Source organism: Poecilia mexicana, unplaced genomic scaffold (assembly GCF_051168715.1).
Source record: "Poecilia mexicana isolate PSO_F unplaced genomic scaffold, ASM5116871v1 scaffold_7, whole genome shotgun sequence".
Lineage (NCBI taxonomy): Eukaryota > Metazoa > Chordata > Actinopteri > Cyprinodontiformes > Poeciliidae > Poecilia > Poecilia mexicana.
In genome coordinates this window covers 29772587-29798954 of record NW_028263376.1, presented here as the reverse complement: position 1 = coordinate 29798954, position 26368 = coordinate 29772587, and the positions used below count along the sequence as shown (strand labels likewise).

The 26368-nt window shown below is 36.0% G+C and overlaps 4 protein-coding genes across 13 annotated transcripts; 3 read left to right on the top strand and 1 right to left on the bottom strand.

Annotated features, from left to right (window-relative positions):
* The first annotated feature begins 1234 nt into the window (after positions 1–1234).
* Positions 1235–3269, top strand: LOC106931567 (uncharacterized). Of its 3 annotated transcripts, none has more exons than XM_088007428.1 (6): positions 1235–1493; positions 1586–1627; positions 1729–1770; positions 2414–2497; positions 2723–2854; positions 2986–3269. In XM_088007428.1, exons 1-6 carry the CDS (start codon positions 1235–1237, stop codon positions 3267–3269), a joined length of 843 nt encoding a protein of 280 aa, XP_087863554.1. The 3 variants fall into 3 exon arrangements, with proteins under 3 accessions (XP_087863554.1, XP_087863553.1, XP_087863555.1); XM_088007427.1 differs by having other exon boundaries at positions 2402–2497; XM_088007429.1 differs by lacking the exon at positions 1729–1770.
* Positions 3270–7134: 3865 nt separating this feature from the next.
* Positions 7135–13413, top strand: LOC106931568 (complement C1q-like protein 2). 8 transcript variants are annotated; one of them, XM_088007423.1, is made up of 8 exons: positions 7135–7384; positions 7497–7538; positions 8441–8482; positions 10280–10284; positions 11082–11088; positions 11348–11431; positions 12026–12157; positions 12240–13413. In XM_088007423.1, the coding sequence occupies exons 1-8, from the start codon at positions 7135–7137 to the stop codon at positions 12521–12523; spliced, it is 846 nt and encodes a 281-aa protein (XP_087863549.1). In that variant the 3' UTR covers positions 12524–13413. The 8 variants fall into 8 exon arrangements, with proteins under 8 accessions (XP_087863549.1, XP_087863546.1, XP_087863545.1 ...); XM_088007420.1 differs by lacking the exon at positions 10280–10284 and having other exon boundaries at positions 8420–8482; positions 11026–11088; XM_088007419.1 differs by lacking the exons at positions 10280–10284; positions 11082–11088 and adding an exon at positions 7732–7815 and having other exon boundaries at positions 8420–8482.
* Positions 13414–15555: 2142 nt separating this feature from the next.
* On the top strand, positions 15556–20126 carry LOC106931570 (cerebellin-1-like). The gene is made up of 6 exons (XM_088007431.1): positions 15556–15959; positions 16061–16123; positions 16359–16421; positions 18197–18280; positions 18669–18800; positions 18882–20126. Exons 1-6 carry the CDS (start codon positions 15713–15715, stop codon positions 19163–19165), a joined length of 873 nt encoding a protein of 290 aa, XP_087863557.1. The 5' UTR covers positions 15556–15712; the 3' UTR covers positions 19166–20126.
* Positions 20127–21950: 1824 nt separating this feature from the next.
* On the bottom strand, positions 21951–24807 carry LOC106931564 (E3 ubiquitin-protein ligase TRIM21-like). The gene is made up of 2 exons (XM_015009748.2): positions 24655–24807; positions 21951–24092 (listed from the first exon to the last, which is right to left on the bottom strand). Exon 2 carries the CDS (start codon positions 24081–24083, stop codon positions 22494–22496), a length of 1590 nt encoding a protein of 529 aa, XP_014865234.2. The 5' UTR covers positions 24084–24092; positions 24655–24807; the 3' UTR covers positions 21951–22493.
* Positions 24808–26368: the final 1561 nt, after the last annotated feature.

Genomic DNA, 26368 nt, shown 5'->3' with positions numbered 1-26368 from the left:
ACACACACGCACACACACACACACACACACCAAGCCTTATCACCTACACGAGTTTCTTCCACTTTTTTGTTTTTATTTGTTTATTGAACTTTCTGATTCTTGTATTGTGTGATTATTGTGGTTTATTGTGTGTCAGTCTTTCATTGCTGTTTTATGTACAATATTTGAATCAACAGCTTTTGTTTGAAACCATGTTTTACAAATAAAAGTTTATTGATTGAACCATACTTCACATTGTATGTTTGTTTAGTAGAAATTTAATGTTCATCTTATATTTTTTCCAGAGTAAATTCAACCATCTGTCTTTGAATGAAAAAATCTATCTTTTCTTTGTAATCAAGCACATTTTGACAGTATCCCTCTGCAGACACTGAAGAGGCAACTACATGCCTTTTATTCATTATATATTTTTATTACAAGTAATGATGTGGATAATGTGAACTTCAGATAAGTTATTTTTCGTAGCCTCCAAATCCTTCAAGAAAACGACTGAAACAGGAAACGGCTCAGTACAAAGAAGCACCTGGACGCATCAGAGAGTGGAATCAGAAAACTGAGGCTGAGGTATGACGGGCCATTTAGGACAAAAACTATGTTTTCTCTCACACACACTTCTACAGAATCATGACCTTACACGCTCACATGATTGTTGTGAGATACTCACAGACAGTAGCACAGTTTCATAGCACAGTCTGCTTGTGGGGAAGTAAAAGTAATTTAATTACTTGTTTTCAACTGTAACCTAGTTAGGACTGGGGCAAGGCAGAGGAGCTGTAATTCTTAACAGATTATCTGTGTCAAACCATACTATCACGACATAGCGACAGTTTTAACAAATACGTAAGAAATGTATATTTTTTTTATAAAAGTTACATACTGCAGCTTCAAAGAACCACCACGGGCTGCACAAAAGCGTGTTCAGTCCCATGACCAATTAAATATGTTATGCATCATTAGATCATTAATACACAAGTAATAAAAATGTCAGCTGTTTCCAGCTTTCATTTCTTTCAACAAAATCAATTGTTTTTAAAACTTGAGATTTCATGAAATGTTTAGCTATGAGAAGAGTGTGCCAGTAATATAATGTTTATGACCAGAGGTTATGCCTAAGTGGTCAAACCCATAGAAACATCTGTTATCTGCACAGACTTCAGACAAAAGATTTAGTTAATCATTAGTCAGGTGTTGCAAATATTTAAGGCTTGGACCATCATAGAAACCACAAAATATGATGTTGAGAATGGAGGTCACAATGCTTTTCTCGTTGTTGTTGCTAATCTGCTTTCTTTCCACAGCTCAGCTTCAACCAAACGCTAAAAATGAAGTCATTTCACATTTAAGGCAAACAGAATCACAGGCAGCAGATGCAGTGAATCTCTCTGACAACCAACAAACCTGCACACAGGACATCAATGCTGTGCTGAGAGAGATGAGCGCCTCATTGGCTGCACTGAAGGTTGGTATGGAGTATCTACAGAGAGATAATGAAGGTATGTTAACCAGAAATCAATGATGTATGAAACTGAAGGGTTTATATTCAAATAGTCACATTTCAATGTTTTTCATTTTACTCCTGCAACAGCCAAGACAAAAGAACTGGACTTGCTAAAACAACAATACCAAGGTATTTAGAAGACAACAAACAAAAACCCAAAAATACGTTTAGCATGAGAAGGGCATTATATTAACTAGTATCAATTGTCTGTTTGTTTTTTACTAATTTAGAGCAAGTGACAAAAGTAAGACGTCTTGAGCAGCAGAACCAAGGTATTTATAACTTTAACAATAAATTATTTTACATACTAAATGACTCACTAAGAATATTTTTTCTCACATGTTTAGAAGCAAACAAAGCTGATTTATTTAAACAATTTTCAAAATCTGATTTGATTTGACCACTGTAACTCATAGACATGGGACAGTAGTGTTTGTAATGAACCAATTATTTTGCTGCCTTGATTTTTTATGTGTGAGAGTTATGTTTTCTGTTTGCTAGCGATAAAGTTGTACCAAGATGTGACATTAAAAGAGAGAATAGATTCTGGAAGGGACCAGTAAACCACAATTAAAATAGTTTTAATAAAGCTAAAAAATATCAGCTTCCTGAGAAGACTGAGGCAAGGGCTTTTTTTTGTTTTTGTAAATCTAAGTGTACTTGGAAAGACATCCAGGTGTCCATCTGTGTCCTGAGATACTTAAAGCACTCTACCTGCTCAACCTGCTTTCCCTGAATAATCAGTGGCATAAAACGCTGAGATGTGGCTGCTGCTGTATTTCTTTCTACACAGTCCAGTAACATCAAGAGACCAGAAACTGCTGTGAATTTGTGATGTCAAACTATTACTGTAAAAAATGACAGAGGATATATCATTTTATTTTACATTTCATGTTTGTTTGAATCAATTTTCAGCTCAGATAGGAGAACTGATCAGTGTTAAAGCCAGGACAAACAACACTGAAAACCAAGTGGAGGTTCTGAAGAGAGAAAGAGAAGGTTTGGGAAACTCAGTAGTATTCACATAAAAACATTATCCTAACATGCAACAAAAATCAAGTTGTGTACTTTTGCTTGATGTCCATTAATTCTTTAATATGTTTAGTTTTTTTAATTAAGACAGTAATTTGTTAGTTTTGATTTCTTTAATTTAACAAACACCAGATAGTTTTTTAAGAACAAGTAACTGCTTGATCCCAATAATACCAACTTATTGTCTTGTAGTGAAACAAGTGGCTTTCTCAGCTTCCTTGCTGGCATCAGGTTCAGGACATACTGGACCATTTAACACACAGACGCCTCTAGTCTTCAGACATGTTGTTGCAAATATTGGAAATGCCTACAACCCAAACACAGGTACCCCGTTTTATCCACTGTTACAACTTGATTCTCTTTATAATCCTGGCATGCAGTTGGTTGATTGATTCTTTATGTAAATATACGGATGAAAAGGTTCAATAGAAACATTATTGTTCAATGTTCCTCAGGTTTTTTCATTGCCCCGGTGAGAGGAGCCTATCACTTTGAGTTTAACTTACATGGAGTTGGACATGCGTCACATGGGACAGGTGCTGCGTTGGTCAGGAATGGGAATCCTATTTTCATTGCATATGAACATCAGGCTTCCAACTCTGTTAACCCATCTAATGGTGCCACATTGCTGTTAGAAACTGGAGATGTTGTGTTTTTGCGTCAGTGTGAAAACTCAAGGATTTATGACAGCGAAAATCATCACACAACCTTCAGTGGTCACTTACTTTTCACTGTGTGAGCAGAAAACAGTCATAATTTATTTCTGCCTCAAGAGCGCATCATAACATATGTATACTTTTTTATAACTGTATTAAAGAATTTTGATTGTTTCATTTTGTCTTAAATTTCTACAATAATTTATCAGCCACAATGGCTCTAAAGCTTCTCTTTCAGTTATAGTATTTTTAATAGTACAATTTAGTTTTGTTGAAATATTTATTGTTTCGGACTAAACCTGAAGATGTTATGTTTTGTCTTTCATAAAATTTGTTTTTGAAAATTAAAAATACATACATATGTTTTTGAGTGACCACAGAAACAGAAAATCTTTGAACCAGAAATTATTATTTTTTCCAGTTTGTTATTAATATGTAAAATACTTCAAATAAAGTTTTTAATGTTATGCTAACATTAAACCAAGGGGTTAGTTCATGGTTTAACCGGGGCCCCTTGCTCCTGCACTTCGGTCATTAATGTGTTTGTGGAACTAACTTAAACAATCACTGTGACTTTTCTGACTTATGAGTGTGATAAATTAAAAAAACTATCATGCCTTTAGTACACTATCAAAATATTCTATAAAGATGCTTTTCATAGGTTGATTTCATATTAGAAGAATTGACAATAAGAAGGTTTAGGATTAATATCTTGGGTTAATTTATATGAACCTAAAGCAATTATAGCAGCTAAAATCCTGTATTTTAGGTTACTGGTTGCTATTGTTAGGCAGCTGTGACTTAAGCTCCATGTCTTTGACCAATTTTGAGAAAATTTACAGTAAAATCTGAAAAACAATGTGGAGATCTGTTGATTTTGTGTGAATTTTGCATATTTGTGAAAAACTGGAAGGACTTACTGATGTAATTTGGAGTCCAGAGGCCCAGATTTGGCTCCTGGGCCTGGAGTTTGACACATATGCTTTTGAACAACATGAGTCAAACATAAATCCAATCCAAGCACAGTAGAAAACTGTTTGCCTCTTTCATTAGCAACACCTGAACAGAATCACACTTGACCTTAAGTTACCCCGTACCTCTTCAGACATACTCAGAACACTAAATAAAATTTGCCCCCTATGGTGATAAACAGGAAAACATAAATGGCTCTTACAGCAATATAAATACAATAAGAAGATTGTGAAAGTTATTTTCATGTTGCATTAATGTTCATAGAATCTGAATTAGGAAATTGCAATTTGGGCCTCAGTAATTAGCTAATAAGCCTTTTCTGGAGTCAATTTTATTGGCCACATCCACAATCATCTCTTTCTATGAAACTGCTCTTGTGATTCTTTGGTTCTGTCCCAATACTCGCACAATGCTTCTAGTCCACAATCCAAGTTGGCTGGTTTTGGTAACATACCTTTTGGTAACACTTTATTTGAAGGGGTGTGCATAAGACTGACATGACACTGTCATAAACATGACATAACACCTGTCATGAACATAAAGAAGTCTTTATGAATGTTTGACAGTTGTCATGAAGTGTCATTCGGTAAATTATGACACTTTTAATGCAAAGTTGCTCTAAAAGTTCCATTGAAAGGCCACTGAAAATGCCAACTTTGCATTAAATTATCATAATTTACAATATAATGCAATTTATATTGTAAATTGCATGGGAAATATGTCGCCCTCTAGGGGACATATTTCCCATGTCCCCTGGATGGCTCTGTAGTATGGAATTCACAGAAAAAGTTGAGACTGAAGAAGGATGTGAATTACTTGCTGGAAGATTATGAAGGTATATTTATCTGGAGAATAAATAAAAAAAATATCATTGCATGTTGTTATATTAAGCAAAATATTTTTTAAAATAAATATAAATGAATTATTTTCACTCTTAATAAATCAAATGACAAAGTCAAAAGAACTGGAACAGTAAAAGAATTAATTACATAAACTGCAAAAACAACAAGGTATTAGAGTATCATAACACTAATGAAAGTTTTTGTACGCTAGTTACTGATTGAAAGACAGTCTTCTTGGGGATTTAACTGGGGATGTAATCATGTTATAATACGGGAATATGAAATATGTCATCCTATTTGGTGATCGTTATATATTCAGACAAATGAGGCAATTCGTCATTTATTAAAGGTTTTTAAATTACAGCAGCAGTATGCCACATCCAAGGTAAAATAAGCTGATTGCAGGTGTAAAACAAAGCATTTATATTCTGCTTTTCCTCGCTCTCCGTGTCAGCATGCAGATCCGTTGCTAAGGCAACTGACACAACATCTCCTTTAACCCGCAGAGCAGTGAGTAATATATTGACCCCAATGCCCTGATCTGTAGTTTCTTAGTTTTGTAATGGTCTCCGATCCGCTTGCATGTACACTGCCTTCCAAGCGCATCGGAGTCACTTCAGCCAGACGGAGACCTAGGTGAATCAGAGTTCGCTTTTTAGTCCATTTTGGAATTCAAATTTGCATTCACACTCCCCAAATAAATCAGACTTTCCAGACAAACGAATTAGAGTCTGATTAAAGCGGACAAAGCAGGGCTGGTGTGAATACACACTAAGTTGCCTTCAAATTGCAACATGAAACAGGTGGTTCATACCTATGTCAATAAAACAAGGGTAAAATAATAATAATAATAATAATAATAATAATAATAATAATAATAATAATAATAATAATAATAATAATAACCAGAACTACCAATGTACTCAACTCTTGTAACATGGGCAATGCCATTAGCTCTTATTTCCAAACTCAGTTTAGGTTTGAAATTAAACCCAAACTGAGTTTGGTTTACCTCAAGACTTTAACTTGCTCACATCAACTTTTCTTCCAAAGTCATACGATTTATTTTATTTAATTTTTTTTTCACGTGTTATTTTATGAGAAAGCAGGTGAAGAAAATACTTGGTTATCAGCAGTTTATCACATCCCTGATGCTGCTATCTGGTAAGTGTAGGTTTATCAATCTGGGCCAAATAACAACTTATCGTTTATGCTACTGTTATTAAGGAAGCACTGCAATGGTTTCCTGGATAATTCTGATTATCCAGGAAGCCATTGCAGTGAGATAAGGAGCATAATGATTTGATCAATTCTCTGGTGTTGGTCAGAACTCTTGGAACAGCAATAAAGAGGAGTTGAGTTGAACTTCCTGCTAGATTTTTCTACCGTTAAAGCGCAATCCCTGTAATCAATTATACATATTGAAATGTCTCTTTTTAACATCTCAATGACCTAGAAACAAACATCAGGAAGATCACCTTTGTTGGATTGTACAGTGTAAAGAAATACATATTAATATGGCATAATAAAGAATTGTAGCAATGGAAATATTTGGATGTCAATGTTTCTTTGCAAAAAGCAAAATAAAATGCTTTTTCTTCAATCCAAACTCTGCTAAGATGAGAGAATTGGAGGTAAGAAAAAAAGAGTTTGACGAGCTACAACAACACCACCAACCTTTGTCACAAACATAAGAAAATATTTAAAAAATGAACTCTGGGTTTATTAAAGTCAAAATATGACTTTTGTGTCAGTCGGAATGATTGAAAATATGCTTTCATACCAATAAAACAACTGAAGTGTTTTTAAAAACATCTCCACAAGTTATTGTCATAAACATGACTCACTTGTGTTTTGCTTTAGAGATGGTCCTCCAGAATATTATATACTTAAAACTGTTTTTTGTAAGAAGAAACATAGAAAGTTGGAATAATTCTCATGGTGATAGCTTTCAATGACGTCTCATATTTCCCATTATACAAATTTCAGATCTATATAAAAAATATGAGATTACTATATCTAATAAGCAAATTTAATTTAAAGTTAATCATTACTCACTGATAAGAAATGGTATATTTAATGCTTGGGTTGCCACACAACCCACAGACCTGACCCAGGGAGACTGAAACTAAAAATGGAGATGACAATATTTTTTCCTGCATTGCTTCTGATCTGCTCTCTCTCCACAGCTCAGCTCCAAGCTGCAGCCGACAATGAAGTTATTTCACATTTAAAACAAACAGAAACACAGGCAGCAGATGCAGGAAATCTCTCTGACAACCAACAAACCTTTACACAGGACATCAATGCTGTGCTGAGAGAGATGAGCGCCTCATTGGCTGGACTGAAGGTGGAGATGAGGTACCTACAGAGAGATTATGAAGGTAACACAAGAATAGAATTTGGAATAGTTTATTTCAAAGAGTGTGAAGATATGTTAGTGTTAACATAGAAATAAGATTGTATCTCACGGTTTACTTTTTATTTCCACAACAGTAAAAACGAGAGAACTGGAGCTGCTGAAACAACTATACCAAGGTATGTATAAAACTATTATTATTAATAATAATCTATTAACTGATTTGTATCTATTCATTTTCCAAGTAACTAAGTTTAAACAACCACAATAGTACCAAGGAACATGTTAAATTCTAGAGGAACATCTGCATATGGACAGATGATATCAAATGTCATCTGGTAAAATGCTTGTTTTTTATTATTGAATTTCCAGCTCAGGCAGGAGAGCTGAGTTGTGTTAGAGCCCTGGCAAACATCACCGCAGTTCAAGTGAAAGCCCTGAAGAATGAAGGAGAACGTTAAAAATTGTTCTTGAGCACATCATGATATTATAGGGCACCCTCATGCTACAATTACCAAAGCTCACATTCTTTATAATACACTAAATGTATTAAAATGTCCCTTTTTAACATATCAGTGACCCAGAAACAAAAATCAGGGAGATCAGGATCCCTGTGGACAAAGAACAGACTAATATGTCTGAAATTATTTTTTAAAAAGCCAACCAATATTTTGAATGTGGTCATTTCAAGGGGGGCATTGACCAGCAGGGCATTTCTGGATGGTTTTTATATTTCACCAATCATGATGCAATTAGCTAATAATCCCAAAGAGCTCTGATATTTCACATTTGATTTTTGGGGGTCATCCTTGTCACTAGATACAAAACCTGCATAATATTATAAAGACACAGCCTGTATAAATGAAGCACAAATTATTTGATGAATTCTATAGTGGGGGGGGGGATGTAGCAATGTAAATATTTGAATGTAAATGTCTCATTGCATTGACATTTTTTTGTAAAAATCATATATATATATATATATATATATATATATATATATATATATATATATATATATATATGAATATATATATATTTTTTTCTTTGTTCCGTACAGCTAAAACAAAAGAATTGGAAGTTCAGAAGAAAGAAGTGTACAAACTGAAACAACAGCACCAAGGTATGTAAATAATAACAAAATATATAGATATAGAAATGAGCTCTTGCATATGAACATCAGCCTTCTCATTTTGCTAGTTCCTCTAATGGTGTCACATTACTGTTAGAGGTTGGAGATGTTATATTTTTGCGTCAGTGGCAAAACTCAAGGATTTATGACAACGTAAATCGTCACACAACCTTCAGTGGTCACCTGCTTTTCCCCATGTGAGCAGCAAGCTGTGCTTATTTTCACCATCAACTCTACAACATGTTGGAACTGACACGGAGCTACAGTGGTCTGAAAAAGTATTTGCTCTCGTTATACTTCATAATATCAAATCAATTTAAATACTAAATTAACTAAACACAAAATGCAGTTTTGAAATGAGGATGTTTGTTCTTAAGGCAGAAAATAATCCAAACTCACCTCGTCCTGTGTGACAAAGTGATTGCCCTGATTACTGCCACACCTATTCTCAATTAAAACATCACATAAGACCTTCCTGGAAAAGCAAAGTACACCTACGGTTCCTCAAAAAGTAGACATCAGGCTGAGATCCAACAAAATTCAGGAACAAATGAGAAAAAAAATCTTATTAAGATCTGCCAGCCTGGAAATGGTTACAAAGCTCAAGGATTTATGATAACCAAAATCACCATGATACCTTCAGTGATCGTCTTCTTTTGCCCTGTGAGCAACAAACAGTCCAAATTCTTATCAGTTTCAGTATCACATAAATACACATTTCTTTGCTTCTTAGAAGTTACATTTCCTTGCATGTAAAAACTAAGCAGGTCAAGCAAAATATAATTTCAATTCAAGAGTGAGCTATTGGATATTTTGTCTTTGTGGTTTATATCCATGTATTGTTTTGTAAAGTTCTCACTGAATGAGCATTTTGATGAATAACTGAATAAAAATGTTCTATATAAATAAGGTTTTTTTTTTATTGAATCATCACTCAATGATGTAAACTTACATTTTCAACATTTTAATTTAGAAATATTGTCATATTAAGTACATCTTTATGTCTCAGTAACACAAGCTGAGACCTTTGTGCTATGAGCGACGTAGTGTCTGAACACACAAAACACATTCAGTTCAAAAGAGAAGTTCATCCATGGATCCCAGAGGAACGAGGAGACAATACAGCTAAACAACACGTCAACATGGAACATGTGAATGTCACCATATGTTTATGTTGGAAAATATGTGTATAAAACGAGACGCTGCCCATCGATTGGGAGGAACTTTATTAACTTTGTCCCTCTGATCAGTCTCTGAATTTTGACTTACATTAGTATCTACATTTTGGGATTGCTTAACATGTAAATGTATTTGGATTGCTTAATAAATTTACTTACTTATTTAAACATGTCTTGTCACTTATGCATCCAATAGAGTCGTATTATAGAAACACTTCAGCTTCCTCTTTGCTTATGGAGATTAAAAATCTGCCAACATTTCTGTTTGCTCTTTTGTTTGTGTGATCAATCATTAACAGCTTTACTTTCTCAGCGGTGCTAATAAACCTGGATCTATCTCTGTATTCTCTTTGTTGAACTTTATGAGGTGACCCACATTTCAGTGATGATAGTAATCAAAATTTTATTTGCTCTTTTGTATAATAAATCATTAACAGTTTTGCCTTCCCAGCAATAAACTTGGAACTGTGTCTGCAATCTTTGTTGACAGCTGTACTTGAACTTTGAGTTGATCAACATTTCACTGATGTCAGTAATCTGGTTATTTCATCACTAAATGTTTGGTGAGAAAAAGTTCAATAAACTGAACAAAGTTTATCATGTTCAACAGATAAAGTTTTCATTCTAACTACAGAGTTACTCCTAATTGTCCAAAACTTGAGATTCAAAATGGTAAGCTTCAATGCTAATCAATTTCAATCGGTTTTGCGAAGTTTGAAACAAACTGTTTACTCAAATGAAATGTTTCCAAAATACCATATTTTAATAATCTGTCTTAACAGTGAATGTGTCATTTCTACCAGTATCTTATGATCCCTACTATATTATCACACATTGTCACAATGTTGTAAGATTAATTTCAAAACCTTTTATCTGACAATCCACCCGTTTGACCAGAAAATACACCACAATGTAAAGAGAACTATCTGTAAAACAATTGCAAAAGGCCTATTTTATACGCGAGTCCAAAATAACGGGTCTTATCACCTGCACGTGTTCCTGCAGGATGGTAATAATCAATAACGGAGAGTTACGCAGTATATAAGCTTGGATCATGCAAGAAACCACAAACCTTCCATGCAGAGACGAAAACTGAGAAAAGAGATGGGAATGATTTTTCTATTGCTGTTAATCTGCTCTCTCTCCACAGCAGAGCTAGAAACAAAGTTTGACAACAAAATAAATTTACATGTAAGACAAACTGAATCACAGGAGAGAGACACAGAAAGTCTTTCAAACCCACCAGAAATATGAAAAGAGTTAAATGTTTTCTTACCAATGCTATATGTTAAATTATTTTACTGACAGTGTAAATAATGGCTTATATTTTTGTTTTTTTCCTTTTTACACCAACAGCTAAGGCCAGAGAACTGGAGTTGCTAAAGAATGAGTTGGATATGATTAAGCAACAGTTTCAAGGTATCTATTACATGGAAAAATGAAATATGTTAAATGTGTATTTACAATCTAACGAGGTCACATATTTGTCAGTGTAGTTTGTGTAAGTTGTGGATTTGTTCATTTATTGTTCATTTAAGATGTAAAGGTGAATATATAGATAGTAGTGTGTGTTAAAGTCTTCTTAAAATACTAATCCTAAATTACTCATGCAAATAATAAAATGAAGACTATTTGTTTTCTTTGACACCTCTTTTTATTTATTTTACAAAATCTCCAGCACAGGTAGAAGAGGTGACCACAGTCAAAGCCATGGCAAACAACACTGAACACCAAGTGGAGGTTCTGTGGTCAGAAGGAAAAGGTAAGTTAATTAATAATTGGCCTCACAATTGGAAAGAACCCATAATATTGTGCATGTTCTCATGTTGCAGCTGCAGCCAGCTATGCTATAGACTGGCCATGTGAAAAGTGTTTTTACATGTTTTACAGTGAGCGAGAGAGTGTTAACGCTTAAAACTGATTAATATTGTGATACTTTTACCTTTCAGATCCTGTTAAAATGACTTATTTTCACACATTACCTTTTTTCACAGGGTGAGTTGAGCTTAATAAAACTGGAGCTGCAAGAAGGTGGATCAGAATATTTATCCATTTACTAGCTTGAAGAAGTTAAGAAATAAAAACGATTTTGGCCTTGCTGCTGGAAGCAATGAGAGAGAGAATGAAAAAGAGAGAGGAGAGAGAGAGTTTATGTCCTAGTAATAAAGGCGTAAAAACAGTCTTTTATCCTTTAAAGTAACTAAATGGTGTGACCCTATTCTTATAATCCTACTTGTATAGATAGAGATGCTATCACTATTCACATTTGAGGGGAGAAAAGCTCACATGCATACGCTTTTGAGAATCAAAGATGTGGCATCAAAAACTGATGGTAACTAGAGTTTCTGTCTTCCAGTGAAACGAGTGGCTTTCTCAAGCTCTTTGTCAGCCTCGGGTACAGGAGACATTGGACCATTCAACACCCATGTGATTCTGGTATTCAGAAATGTATTTGTCAATATTGGAAATGCCTACAACCCAGATACAGGTATTGAAATATATATTTCTATTTAAAAAAAATGACAAGAGACATTGATGTTTGAAGTATAAAATTAAATATTATTCCTCAGGGCATTTCATCGCACCTGTGAGAGGAGCCTATCACTTTGAGATCCATATATATGGGCATGGACATCCTTCACGTCCTTCATCTGCAGCGCTGATTAAGAATGGAGAACATGTCGTTATAGCATATGAATATCAAAGTAGCGGTTCGGCTGACTCTGCCAATGGTGTCACATTGCTGTTAGAGATCGGAGATGTTGTGTTTGTGCGTCAGTGGCCTAACTCATGGATTTATGATGGTCCTTTGCAGCCCACCACCTTCAGTGGCCATCTGCTTTTCACCATGTGAGGATTTAATTTTCCTACTTAAAAAAAAAAAAAGTACTTTCAGTAAAACAAATATCAGCTTCTGTATCTTGAAATACATATTCAAGCACTTCAAGCTCAGTCACAATTTGTTTATTTGGCTGAGGTTGCAGGATTTAATTAAGAAATACTGGAAACAATTCCTTAAAATTTTTTACACATATTCATATATTATCCTGTTTCAAGGAGATGGTTGAATAGACGACCAAATAGAAGTTCAGTTTTCTGCATTGCAAAAACAAGGGAGTGGCAGTGTCTCAAATCACAGTACGTGGCTCTGACTGGCTATGAAACTGAGGATATATTTTAACTACATTTATATTCACCTTGAAAAAAAAAACAGGCTTAAGAATTATATTTTTTTATCAAATGTTAGAATTGGAATAGATTACTCATCTGTTATAAACAGCCAATATTGTTTTTCTAAAACAAAATGGATGTCTTAAGGTCTGGGATAGGATGCTTCTTTTCGAAGAAGAATCCATTACCGTGATCTTTCAGCCTCTTATCTTATCTGAAGCACAGTCTCGAGAAGCTTTGATGGCTTTTTAAAGTTAGAAACTGTCTATGAAAGATAATTCTTTAAATACCCTGACTTGCCCTTAGTAGCCACATTATTATTGACATTTTAGCATTTAAATATTGTGCAGATATTATTGGTCAAAGCTAGCACAAATAAAGAAAAAACAAACTGTTGGTCAATTCATTGGCCTAATTATCTTCTTTATTTCTTGATGAATACACTGTTCTATTCAAATAAATACATTTAATTTTAATGGTGCATTTGATGTCCAATTCTTCCATAAAGTCAGTTCAAATAGTAAGTCGTTTTGCACTTGTTGGTTCATCAATAAACTGTTTTTCTTTGTCTGTGTGTGACAGGTGGCATATGATGAAGCAGTCAAAATACATGCCTGAAGTAATGAAATAATCCCTCAAAATTTGACTGCGTCTTTGAAAAGTCCTATGGACACCCTAAAAAAACAGATTGTTGATATATTATTCAGAAAGATGAATACAGGATGGATTAATTTCTTTTTTTACACTTATGAGGTTACAATTGAATCATTTTAGAACATGGCATTTAGCTTCAAACATTTGATTGAAGGTCCAAAAACTGTCTTGTTTTACACAAAAAGCATACAATCATGATCATATGGACAAAACAACCTCATACATCTGGGGGTTCTCGTAGTGTGTCCATTTTTCAAAACCAACCTTGTTGAATTACAAATGATGTCCTCTTAAAATCATTTAAGTACCATACTATAGAGCACACAATACCATAAGCTGCAGCTACAATTTAAAAAAAAACTGGAAGAGTATACAGGTGCTGGTCATAAAATTAGAATATTGTGATAAAGTTCATTATTTTCCATAATGTCATGATAAAAATTAAATTGTCATATATTTTAGATTCATTGCACACCAACTGAAATATTTCAGGTCTTTTATTGTTTTAATTTTGATGATTTTGGCAAACAGCTCTTGAAAACCCAAAATCCCTGTCTCAAAAAATTAGAATATTATGAAAAGGTTCTCTGAACGAGCAATAAAAATAATCATCTGAATCAACAAAGTAACTCTAAACACCTGAAAAAGATTCCTGAGGCCTTTAAAAACTCCCAGCCTGGTTCATTACTCAAAACCGCAATCATGGGTCAGATTGCTGACCTGACTGCTGTCCAGAAGGCCATCACTGACATCCTCAAGCAAGAGGGTGAGAAACAGAAAGAAATTTCTGAACGAATCGGCTGTTTGCAGAGTGTTATATCAAGGCACCTCAGTGGGAAGTCAGTAGGAAGGAAAAAGTGTGGCAGAAAACGCTGCACAACGAGAAGAGGTGACCGGACCCTGAGGAAGATTGTGGAGAAGGGCCGATTCCAGACCTTGGGGGAAGCAGTGGACTGAGTCTGGAGTAGAAACATCCAGAGCCACTGTGCACAGGCGTGTGCAGGAAATGGGCTACAGGTGCCGCATTCCCCAGGTCAAAGGTCAAGCCACTTTTGAACCAGAAACAGCGGCAGAAGCGCCTGACCTGGGCTACAGAGAAGCAGCACTTTGGACCACTGTTGTCCAGTGGTCCAAAGTACTTTTTTCGGATGAAAGCAAACTTTGCATGTCATTCGGAAATCAAAGTGCCAGACTCTGGAGGAAGACTGGGGAGAAGGAAATGCCAAAATGCCAGAAGTCCAGTGTCAAGTACCCACAGTCAGTGATGGTCTGGGTGCCATGTCAGCTGCTGGTGTTGGTCCACTGGGTTTTATCAAGGGCAGGATCAATGCAGCAGCTATCAGAAGATTTTGGAGCACTTCATGCTTCCATCTGCTGAAAAGTTTTATGGAGATGAAAATTTAATTTGGTCTGGAATCGGCCCTTCTCCACAATCTTCCTCAGGGTCCGGTCACCTCTTCTCGTTGTGTAGCGTTTTCTGCCACACTTTTTCCTTCCTACTGACTTCCCACTGAGGTGCCTTGATATAACACTCTGCAAACAGCCGATTCGTTCAGAAATTTCTTTCCGTTTCTCACCCTCTTGCTTGAGGATGTCAGTGATGGCCTTCTGGACAGCAGTCAGGTCAGCAATCTGACCCATGATTGCGGTTTTGAGTAATGAACCAGGCTGGGAGTTTTTAAAGGCCTCAGGAATCTTTTTCAGGTGTTTAGAGTTACTTTGTTGATTCAGATGATTATTTTTATTGCTCGTTCAGAGAACCTTTTCATAATATTCTAATTTTTTGAGACAGGGATTTTGGGTTTTCATGAGCTGTTTGCCAAAATCATCAAAATTAAAACAATAAAAGACCTGAAATATTTCAGTTGGTGTGCAATGAATCTAAAATATATGACAATTTAATTTTTATCATGACATTATGGAAAATAATGAACTTTATCACAATATTCTAATTTTATGACCAGCACCTGTATTTATAAGCCTCACCGGGCCATAAGCCACTGGTATCTCCACTGCTCTAGGTTTTCCATAAGGACCCAGCAGAGGGCAGAAGAGGGCTACGTCCTCACCAAACACAGGAACAACAAACAATGTTCAAAGTCCAGTGTTTCAAGTTTTATTACAATCTGGCAAGTGTTATTCAGCTATTGTAAAAGAAACTATTTAAGGGTTGGATGAAGGCAGAAAGAACCAGTAGGCCACCAGGGACAGACTGAAAATGGAGGCGTCGAAGGTTGTAACTTCAAGATCTCCATCTTCTAGGGACACAGCTCAGCATGAGGCAGACTCCCACAGTGAAATAATTTCACATTTAAGGCAAACTGGACCACAGGCAGGAAACACAGAAAATCTGACAAATCATCAACAAACCTGCACACAGGACATCAACGTTGTGCTGAGAGAGATGAACGCATCGTTGGCTGGACTGAAGGTTGATATGGAGTATGTAAAGAAAGATAATGAAGGTATGAAGGTCCAATAGATGCAAATCCTTAGAAATCACTGCTTTGAATAACCGTGTTGTTAGTGTAGAAAATACTTCAATGTTCATTATTTACCACAACAGCCAAGGTGCTCCAACTTGAGTTCCAGAAGGAGGAGCTGGAGAAGCTGAAACAACAGAACCAAAGTATGAAACAAAAAATATAGAAGTAAAACACTGAAATTTAAGTTTTTAATCATTTTAGATTTTAATGTTGAATAAATGTTACAGTTTAAAAGATGTTTTAATAATGCAAACAAATACGGCAAATATAACTGTACTATGTGTTCAACGTTATATATATAGAATTATTTTCATTATTTTTGGCTAACTTGAACTCTATTAAATGTTATTGTAAAGTTTGTTCTCTTCAATTCTTCAGACAAGGAAAGAGAGTTGGAGGTCCAGAAGAAAAGACTGGACAAGCTAAAACAACAGCACCAAGGTATTTAGATATTGATAAACTGACTTAGAAAATGGAATAGTAGCTATAACAAGGACATGATCTTGTTTTATCAACTTTGTGTCACCTACAGATTTCTCTCATATCAAGTCCAATCATATTCAACAACTAAAACCAATTAAGCATTTTGTGTTTCAGCTGATATAATTTCATAAAATCATGACAATGATGATTCAGTGATCATTATGACTCTTATTTGTATGATTTCAGCCCTGTCAGAGGAACTAATCAGTGTTAAAGTCAAGGCAAACAACACAGAAAAGGAAGTGGAGATTCTGAGGAAAGAAGGAGGTTTGTGAATTTTAACAATAAATTAACTGATGTATCAATCCGATCAGTCACCAAAGGTGATATAAAAAATAAAGTTAATCAAGTTTTAAAGTGTTTGGACACCAATAAGTTTTGAATGATTTTGTTACGTCTCTCCACACCTTTTGTGAGGAGAAGGGGAGTAACGTGACAACCACAAAAATTCAACAGTCTAAGTGAATGTAATAAAAAAAGAGGGATTTATTTACAACAAAAATCCCAGAAGGCTCATACAAACTGTGGGGAGACAAAGGGACAGTTAGGTGGTGCCAAATCAAAGAAAAATAATAAAACAAAACATTGTCTATGCTAAAGAAAAGAAAAACGAAACAAAAACCCTGCTTACCTGATCTAACAAAAGTTTCACCAAATCTTTACATGTGTGGCACCCACCTGCTTACAGTGTATCCAACAGAAAAACACCTACATCATGGAAGGTAGTCCTCTAACTCCCACCACAAACCTTTACACAAAGAGCACCAGCAACAAGACGTGTGTCAGCTTGCCAGCCAGATGGAGCAGGCCTCAGTTCCCCAGGTGGGCTTTTTATAGCCAGGCTCCCTGGATGCTGATTGGCCCTTGGTTGGAGAGGATCAATCAGGGGAGACTGACACCAGCTTCCCTACTACCTGTGAAGAGACAAACAAAAGAAAGGGGAGGGGAAAGAAAAAGCACAAACATCCTGACAGGCATGTAACAGATAAACTTAATTCAGGGGTGTCCAAAATCGGTTCTCGAGGGCCGGCATCCTGCCTGTTTTAGTTCTCTCCCTGGCTTAACACACCTGCATCAAATTATGGCTCATTAGAGGCCTAAGGAGAACACTGACATGCTGAGGAGGTTGTTACTACCTGCAAGGAGAGAAATAAAACATGCAGGACATGCAGGACCTTGAGGACTGACTTTGGGCACCCCTGAATTAATTGAATTAGTTGTTACCAATCAAAGCAATTGAATTAAGTTGGTTCATCCCATTTCTTTTCAGAGTGCATTCAAAAAATAAATTAAATTAAATGTTCATCCATACTGAACATTCTGGGTTCAAATACTGAAATACTATAAAAGTTGAATGACATAGTATCAATAAGCGATGGTTTTATCTAAATGTTTATTATCAAGCAACATCAAAGATAAAAGTTTGTTCTCTTCAATTCTTCAGTCAAGGAGAGAGGGATGGAGGTCCAGAAGAAAGAGCTGGAAAATCTAAAACAACAGCACCAAGGTATTTAGATAATGATAAACTGACTTACAAAAAGGAATATATAATAACAATATCATCCTGTTTTATCATCTCTGTGTCACCTACCAATTTTTCTCATTTCAAACTCAGATTGAACAACTAAAACCAATTCAGCATTTCATGGGTTTCAGCTGATGTAATAATTTCATAAAATCATGATAATGATGATTCAGTGATCATTATGACTCTTTTGTTTGTATGATTTCAGCTCAGGCAGAGGAACTAATCAGTGTTAAAGTCAAGGCAAACAACACAGGAAACGAAGTGGAGATTCTGAGGAGAGAAGGAGAAGGTTTGTGAAATTAAAAATAAACTCACTATTACAGCAGCAGGAAACCATCCCGACTACATGTAAAGTTGTAAAGCGAATTTGCTGCTCAAGTCAAGCTTGTGGTAGCCAAAGCAACTTTTAAGTTGTACTGAGTTGTAGTTGAAGGGATTTTTCTCTTTCCCACTTGTGAAGAGCCTCACAGCCCAGCAGAGTCATTTTAAAGAAGAACATAAGGGTAGTGCCTTCTGCTGAAAGTGTTTGCACACTTTTAATACACCTTCTTCTTATCTTCCCTTCTCACTAAAAAGTAATGTTGTGCCTTATTGACTCTCATTTCATTTCAAAGAATACAAATACATTTATAAGACATCAGTAAGTGCTGGAATACAAATAATTTACTGTCTTTCAGTGAATCGAGTGGCTTTCTCAGCCTCCTTGATGGACTCAGGTGATGGACAGCTTGGACCATTTAATGCACAGACTAATCTGGTCTTCAAGCGTGTTGTAGCAAACATTGGAAATGCCTACAATCCAAATACAGGTACCAGAATTTTTACATAATGATTGGTATTATTTATGGAAACTATTAAATTGAACTAAAACATAAAAACGTGTTCAACAGGGTTTTTTATTGCACCAGTGAGAGGAGTCTACCACTTTGAGTTCTTTATCTCTGGACATGGACATCCTTCACATGGTTCAGGTGCTGCGTTGTTCAAAAATGGAGAACATATCGTTATTGGATATGGACATCAGGCTTCTCACCATGTTAATGGTGGTAATAGTGCCACCTTGCTGCTAGAGGTAGGAGACGTTGTGTTTTTGCTTCAGTGGCAAAACTCAAGGATTCATGACAGCCAAAATCATCACACAACCTTCAGTGGTCATCTACTTTTCCCCATGTGAGGATCAAGGAGTCCAGATATTCTTCAAGAAGAAAACGTTGCATCATCATGACATCATGTCTGAACTGGATACATACTTTAAGCTACACTCTAAAAAGTGTTTTTGGCTGCTTGTCATGAAGTGGTGAAGGAGGTGAGTAAGAATGCAGGCAGGACCCAGGATGTAGTGAGGATGATGTCTTTAATAATCAAATGCAGCTCTAACAGTCCAGGAACATGCAGCACGGCTAAGTAATAATAATGTGCTCATATAAACTTACATGATCTTATTTAATTAGCTGAACCGTAAATTGTAGAATAAAATAAAAGTAGGACTTTGACCAGAAATTACCTTGACAAATGAGGGTTTTGTTGGTGTAGGCCCAAGAGTAAATCAGGTGTCCAGAGGATGACAGTATATGAATGATGTTTGTGACAATCAGATTCATTTTTCTGAACTTTAGGAAGCTCTGAAGGGGGGTTATGTAGTGTCTCAAAACAGGTTAAATCTTTATGTCTCAGTAACATAAGATTACTGAGACATCTTATAGGTCTCAGCTTCATTGCATGAAGCTTAGACCTTCATAGTATGAAGCTGAGACCTTCATGCTATGAGCGATGTAGTGTCTGAATGCACAAAAGACATTCAGGTCAAATAAGAAGTTAATTTCTTATTTGGCATGAAGAGACAAAACAAGACGTCAATGTGGAACATGTGAATGCCACCATATATTTACATCGGAAAATATGTGTAAAAACCTGCCAATGTTTCTCTTTGTTCTTTTGTGTGATCAATCATTAACAGCTTTACTTTCTCAGCACTGCTAATAAACATGGATCTATCTCTGTATTGTCTTTGTTGAAAGACAATACATGAGTTGACCCACATTTCATTGATGACAGTAATTAAATTTATTGTCCTTTTGTATAATGAATCATTAACAGCTTTTCTTTCTCAGCAATAAACTTGAGTCTGTCTGTAATCTCTTTGTTGACAACTGTACTTGAACTTTGAGTTGACCCACATTTCATTGATGTCAGTAATCTGGTTATTTCGTCACTAAATGTTTAGTGAGAAAACATTCAGAAAACTGTACAAAGTTTATCATGTTCAACAGATAAAGTTTTCATTCTAACTACAGTGTTACTCTTAATTGTCCAAAACTTAAGATTCAAAATGGTAAGCTTCAATGCTAATCAATTTCAAATCCATTTGGATAAGTTCAATTGAAATAAACTGTTTAGTCAAATGAAATGTTTCCAAAATACCATATTTTAAAAACTTGTGTTAACAGTGATTGAGTCATTTCTACCAGTATCTTATGATCCCTACTATATTATCATTGTCACAATGTTGTAAGATTAATTTCAAAACTTTTATCTGACCATCCCCCATTTGACCAAAAAATACACCACAATGTAAAGAGAACTGTGTGTTAAATAATTTATCTGATTTTAGTGTAAAAAAGTTAAAATTCAAATTTTCTCATTCATATTTGCTCAGCTACAATTACCAAAATGAAAAATCAGCAATATCATATTTGTTGATTGGTTTGATAAAATCTGACTAGTTCTTCTTGAGAAATATTTTATCGTCAATTATTGCTCAATACTTCTAAGTGCATCTTTACCTTCCAGGGGTTAGATAAGTTTTTTTGTCTTTCTTTGGAACAGAGGTGGATATTTTGGAAAAGTAAACAGCTTACCAAGAAGAAAGTTTTGTGCATGCAATACTTGGTCCTTCCATGTCTTAACAGAGACATGGAATGCTGTGTGCAAGTTAAGCATTATAATCAATCATAATCTATGCAATCTAACATGTTTTCCATCTCCATATATTTTTTAGAAAACACACAAGGATACTTATCATTCTGGGACACAATGGTTTAAATTTTGAAATCTACAAAAGATTTGGGTTTTTGTTGAAGGTTTTTGTCTTGCATATTCTATACTCATGTCACTGTAAACATGGGTATTTTTTTAATTAAGATTAGCTCATTGAACAGGATATATTTGGTCATTTATCTCAGACAATTGCAAAAGGCCTATTTTAATTCATGGCCTGGTGACCTTTGGCACATGTCTTCCCCTTCTCTCATTACCTACTTTCTTGTCATAGCAGTTAGTTATAGGGATAGTTATTGCATATGAACATCAGGCTTCTCACCATGTTAAGAGTGGTAATAGTGCCTCCTTGCTGTTAGAGGTAGGAGACGTTGTGTTTTTGCGTCAGTGGCAAAACACAAAGTTTTCCGACGGCCAAAATCATCACACAACCTTCAGTGGTCATCTGCTTTTCCCCATGTGAGGATCAAGGAGTCCAGATTTTCTTCAAGAAGAAAACGGTGCATCATCATGACATAACATAGCTGAGTCCATACTTGTTATAAAGCACTTTCTAATGTTATTAGAGGTTTTACATTTTCTGTTTCCCTGATATTATTACATCAAACCAATCCTCGGGGCAATGATTGGTGAACTTTTTGCTAAAAATTTTATTGTGTTTATTTTATCAGACAAAAGAAAAGCAACAATAAACTTCCACTTTTTTAGAGCAATTTTTTTACAGGAAGACATTTTAATTTGTTTTAATATAATCTCTAGTGTTTAGCAACTGTTTATTTTAGAAGTAAAAATAAAGTCTCTTTGATTGAAACATACTTTTGTTTTTTTTTCAAAGTCTAATAGTGTTAAATATATCATGAAGCTCATCTTAAATCTTAGTCAAAAAGATGAGCCTTGATTAATGTGTGTTTTTTCTGTCTTTCATTTTCAAATATCTGATTTTCAATAATGAAAAGAAAATGTAAACTTTTATGTTATTTTTAATTCAAAGCTGCAGAGAATAATTTATGTTCCAACAACATTTCAGATTTCACTGCAGGTTTCGAAATCAAACATGAAAACTTACGACTCTGATCATAAAATTGGTGTTATAAAATCCTAGTTTTATTTCTCAACACCAGAATGCAAAAAAACAGAAACTGAAAAGGAGAAAATCAACAATTTGCAGGTTAAACATTCAGCAATCAGGCTCTAAATATTAGAGCTTGCTGTTTTGTTACCATGGTGACATCAGAGAATACAGGGAGAAGGTAAAAACTTCAAACATGAACAATCATATATATCATCATCATATACTGACAACACCAATCCAAGAATAAATTATTAGCTTGTTGTTTTAGAAGGGAGGAGTCAGAAGCCGAAAATGTGAAGAAACAGAAAAGCAGAAAGAGCTGCAGCAAATAAATTTGTTGACTACCTGCTGAGGATGTTCCCAAGCATACCTCTCCACCAGTAGGACTTCATACAGACTAACTCAGATTAAGTCCTAACAGATTTTTATTAGGTCAACGAACAGGACAGAGGATAAGAGGAGCAGAGTTTTTACCTTCATGATTAAGCTCAGGACTGAAGAATGGGTAGAGTTTGTCCTTGAAGTCACAGCCAGTATAAGAGAAGATCTGAGCTGGAATATCTACATCATAAAAGGAGACCAGACCCTCCTCATAATCCACAAACACCCCCACCTTCTCTGGACCAGGATGGAGATGGAGATGGACTGGAGGTTCAGCACGAGCTGAGTACTGATTTTGATTTCTTAACCCAACAGTCCAGAATCCGTCCTCAGGACTCAGTGTAATGCTTTCCTTCCTGTCAACAGACTCTCTGGCTACTCCTAAATACCAGTGAGTCTTCCCTTTAACCTGAACCTCAAAGTAAAATCTGCCTGAAGAAAAACTCTGACGTCCTAAAACAAAAACACAGTAAGAAAATCTCTCTGGATTGTCTGGAAGTTTCTTCTTCACATCTCCATGTTTCACCTGTTTTCTATCAACAGAGAGAATGAGATTAGGATTAGCTGTATCAGGATCCAGAGTCACATCCACTGCAAACTGCTGGACTCTCTTCAGCTTCAATATCTTCTTCATATTCACATCAACCTGAGCAAAAGCTCTCATCACAGTCCCCTCATATGATGGTGGATGAACTCTGACCTCTGTCCAGGCCTTGGTGGGTGGAAAAGCTTTCAGGGAGGAGATGCTTTGGAGGAGGTTGAGGTGATCTTCAGACTGAGAGAGCTGCTTCACCTCAGAGCTCCTCTTCATCAGCTCAGAGATCTCCTGTTCCAGATCTCTGATGAAGTCTTCAGCCTGTTTCTCTGTAGTTTTCTGTTTGTCTTCGATCTCCTTGAGGAGCTCCTTCAGGCCTCTCTCAGCGGACTCCTTCAGAGCTGTGAAGACCTGAACACCTTCTGCTTTCTCTCTGTCTGCAGCATATTTTCTAATCTTCACCGACTCTCTGATTTCCCAGATCTTCAGTCGTCTCTTCTGGACCATCTCCTGAAATGCAGCCTCTGCCTTCCTCAGCTCTGCCTTCTTTCTTTCAGATTCTTCTCTCAGAGGAACAAACTCATGGTTCTTGTGGTTTAAAACAGGACAAAGTGAGCAGACGCATGTCTGATCGGTCCTACAGAACAGCTCCAGAGGTTTATCGTGCTGCAGACATATCCTGTCCTCCAGGTTCTCCACCGGCTCCATCAGCTGATGCTTTTTCAGACGTGGAGCAGTCAGGTGAGGCTCCAAGTGAGGCTGGCAGTAGGAGGTCAGACACACCAGGCAGGACTTCAGGGCCTTCAGTTTGGTTCCAGTGCAGACGTCACATGGAACTTCTCCTGGTTTGGCAGCTTCCTGCTGAGCTTCACATCTGAACTGAGCAACTGTCTCTTTGATGAAGGTATTCACTCGAAGCTGAGGTCTAGAGGTGAAACGCTCTTTGCACATTGGACACTTGTAGATAACATTAATATCCCAGTGCTGAATGATGCAGGCTTTGCAGAAGTTGTGTCCACATGGTGTGCTGACTGGATCAGTGAACACATCCAGACAGATGGGGCACAGAAACCGATCCTCAGACTGCAGGCTGCTGCCAGAAGACATGTCTGAACCCTGAGGACGGGAGACACAGATCAATGATTAGCAGGATTTACTGATCTGAAAGTCTGAGATGTTCTGATCAGGTTCCATGAAGGGAGTTCAGTCAGCGGGCCAAAGGAGAAGAATATATGATCACAATAACACCAGATGGCATCAGGAGCAACAGCAGCTGTTATTCCAGGACCTGTTGTCTCTGAGAAAAAGTAACTTTTGCAAAGTTTTCATTTATTTTTCAAGTTTGTTAAAAACAACTGTAAGAGGTGGCACCAGAAGGTGTCGCACTCGCACCCTCCTTACACCCTGAGCTTCAATAAAAGGGAAGCTGGCAGGGTGTTGGCTGTCAATTTCTTGTTATTTAAGTAACAATAAATATTAACTTTATTCTTGTTGTTTCTTACCCTTCGGCTTGACGGAGGCATAACACAGCATATGGAAGACAAATAATTACATTTAAATTTGTGCATTTCTGAAAGCAGTGAGGTGATTTTTTTCCCCAGTTTGCTGCTCATTGTACTTTTTTAGTTTAGTGTTGATACTGCTGGTAGAAACAGTGAATATTATTAACTGTACTCACCGCTATTTGATTCAGCTGTTGAGGAAGAAAAAAATCAGCTCAGAGAAACAGAGAAATTATTTGCAACTGCCGATCTGCTGTTCTTCACTAACTTTCACTTTCATTTCTGGAAAATGACACTGAACCATATGATTCCAGTGTTACTCCGCCTCCAACTACTCCTGTTTTTGTCTTTGTTTCCTCAGATTCAGGCTAATATGTAGCTACACAAATATGACACAAGAGAAGTTTCTAATGGAAGGAGATCCTTTACAGTTTTTTCTCTCCTCTCTAGATCGAGTTTCCTGCAAACTAAAAACATCAAACTGGCCCTCTAAATAAATAATCTTGTTTGTGTTACAGCTCCAGTTTTAATGTTCCCGTCATGCTCTGCTGATCCCATTTTTTTATTTTTTGCTTTGCGCTTTGCATTACAGACGTTCAGTTTTCTGCAGTTCAGTTTTTTGTCTAATAGTTGTTACTCTGCTGTCCACTGCTGGGAACATCTAGAAACTTTAAATTGAAATATATTTATTTATGAAAAAAACCTTGGTAAAAACCCCAAAGAATGTCTAAAAATAACCTTCAGACAGAGAAACAAATTATTCTACGAATGATGAGTCAAGTTATTTCCCCATTAATATTTATTAGATTATTAAAACAAAAAGTCAAATTAAAAAAATAGCAATTACTGTAAAAATAAATGAATATTGTTTCTCCATCCCAGGACAACATAAACTCTGAATAATTACAAAAAAATGCATTACTTTATTCAAGCAGGAAAAATATAATTGATTAAAAAACTATATACATACCAGTCATCTTTATTTGACTGAACTGGTTCAGCAAGCTGAACCAGTTTTCAGCTTACTGACCTGGGCACCAGGTCCTTAAATTTCAGAGTCCACAATAAATGTGGTCTAACAAGGCAGAGAAACAGGCCCACAGTACTACAGTATCTCCACCTTACTTTACAGAAGGCTTAAGGTGCTTTTGTTGCAGATCAGACCCACCTCACCTCCTGAGTGGAAGGAGATAATTTCACCCTTTCATACCTTTTAGCTAATATATAAAGCTATTTATATATTATAGATACAGTATAAATACACTTTGAACACTGTGCAAGTTGCTCCAGAAAGATTGTCCTTTTTAACAATGTCCTTATGACATCATCTGTGCCATATTTGAAGGAGATTTTATTGAACAGGTTTACTTCATAGTTGTTGTGTATGGTACACTAGGTCACATAAAATATTATTCAAGCAGATAACTGGAAGTAGCAGGAAGTAGTTCCTCGTTTTATTTTCAAACGAGGAACACGTCTTCTTCTTTACAGGACCAGCTCACCTCTCTTGTGCACAGCAAGAGCGCCTCCAGTGGCGATTTATTTTTAAATATTTCCTTTATCTTCAGATTTACAACCACACAGCCTCCAACACATAGGAGCATAATCATACCAAAAGTGTCTAACAATCTTACATCTAGAGGTTCAATTATTTCTGTGTCTGGAACACCACAACAGTAAAGCAGTTTTCATGTCACAAGAAACAAATATTTAGACGTAGCTACTAACAGCACTCTAAGAAGGTGGAAATTGTGTTTCACTTTAAGAAAGGAAAAAGTCTGAAATTACTATGGGTGTGAAAGTTAGCACATCCAATGTAAATCATGGCTTAAATCTTTGGTTTTTTTCTATTCACAACAGCTCTAGCAGCATGTATTTTACTCAAAAAAT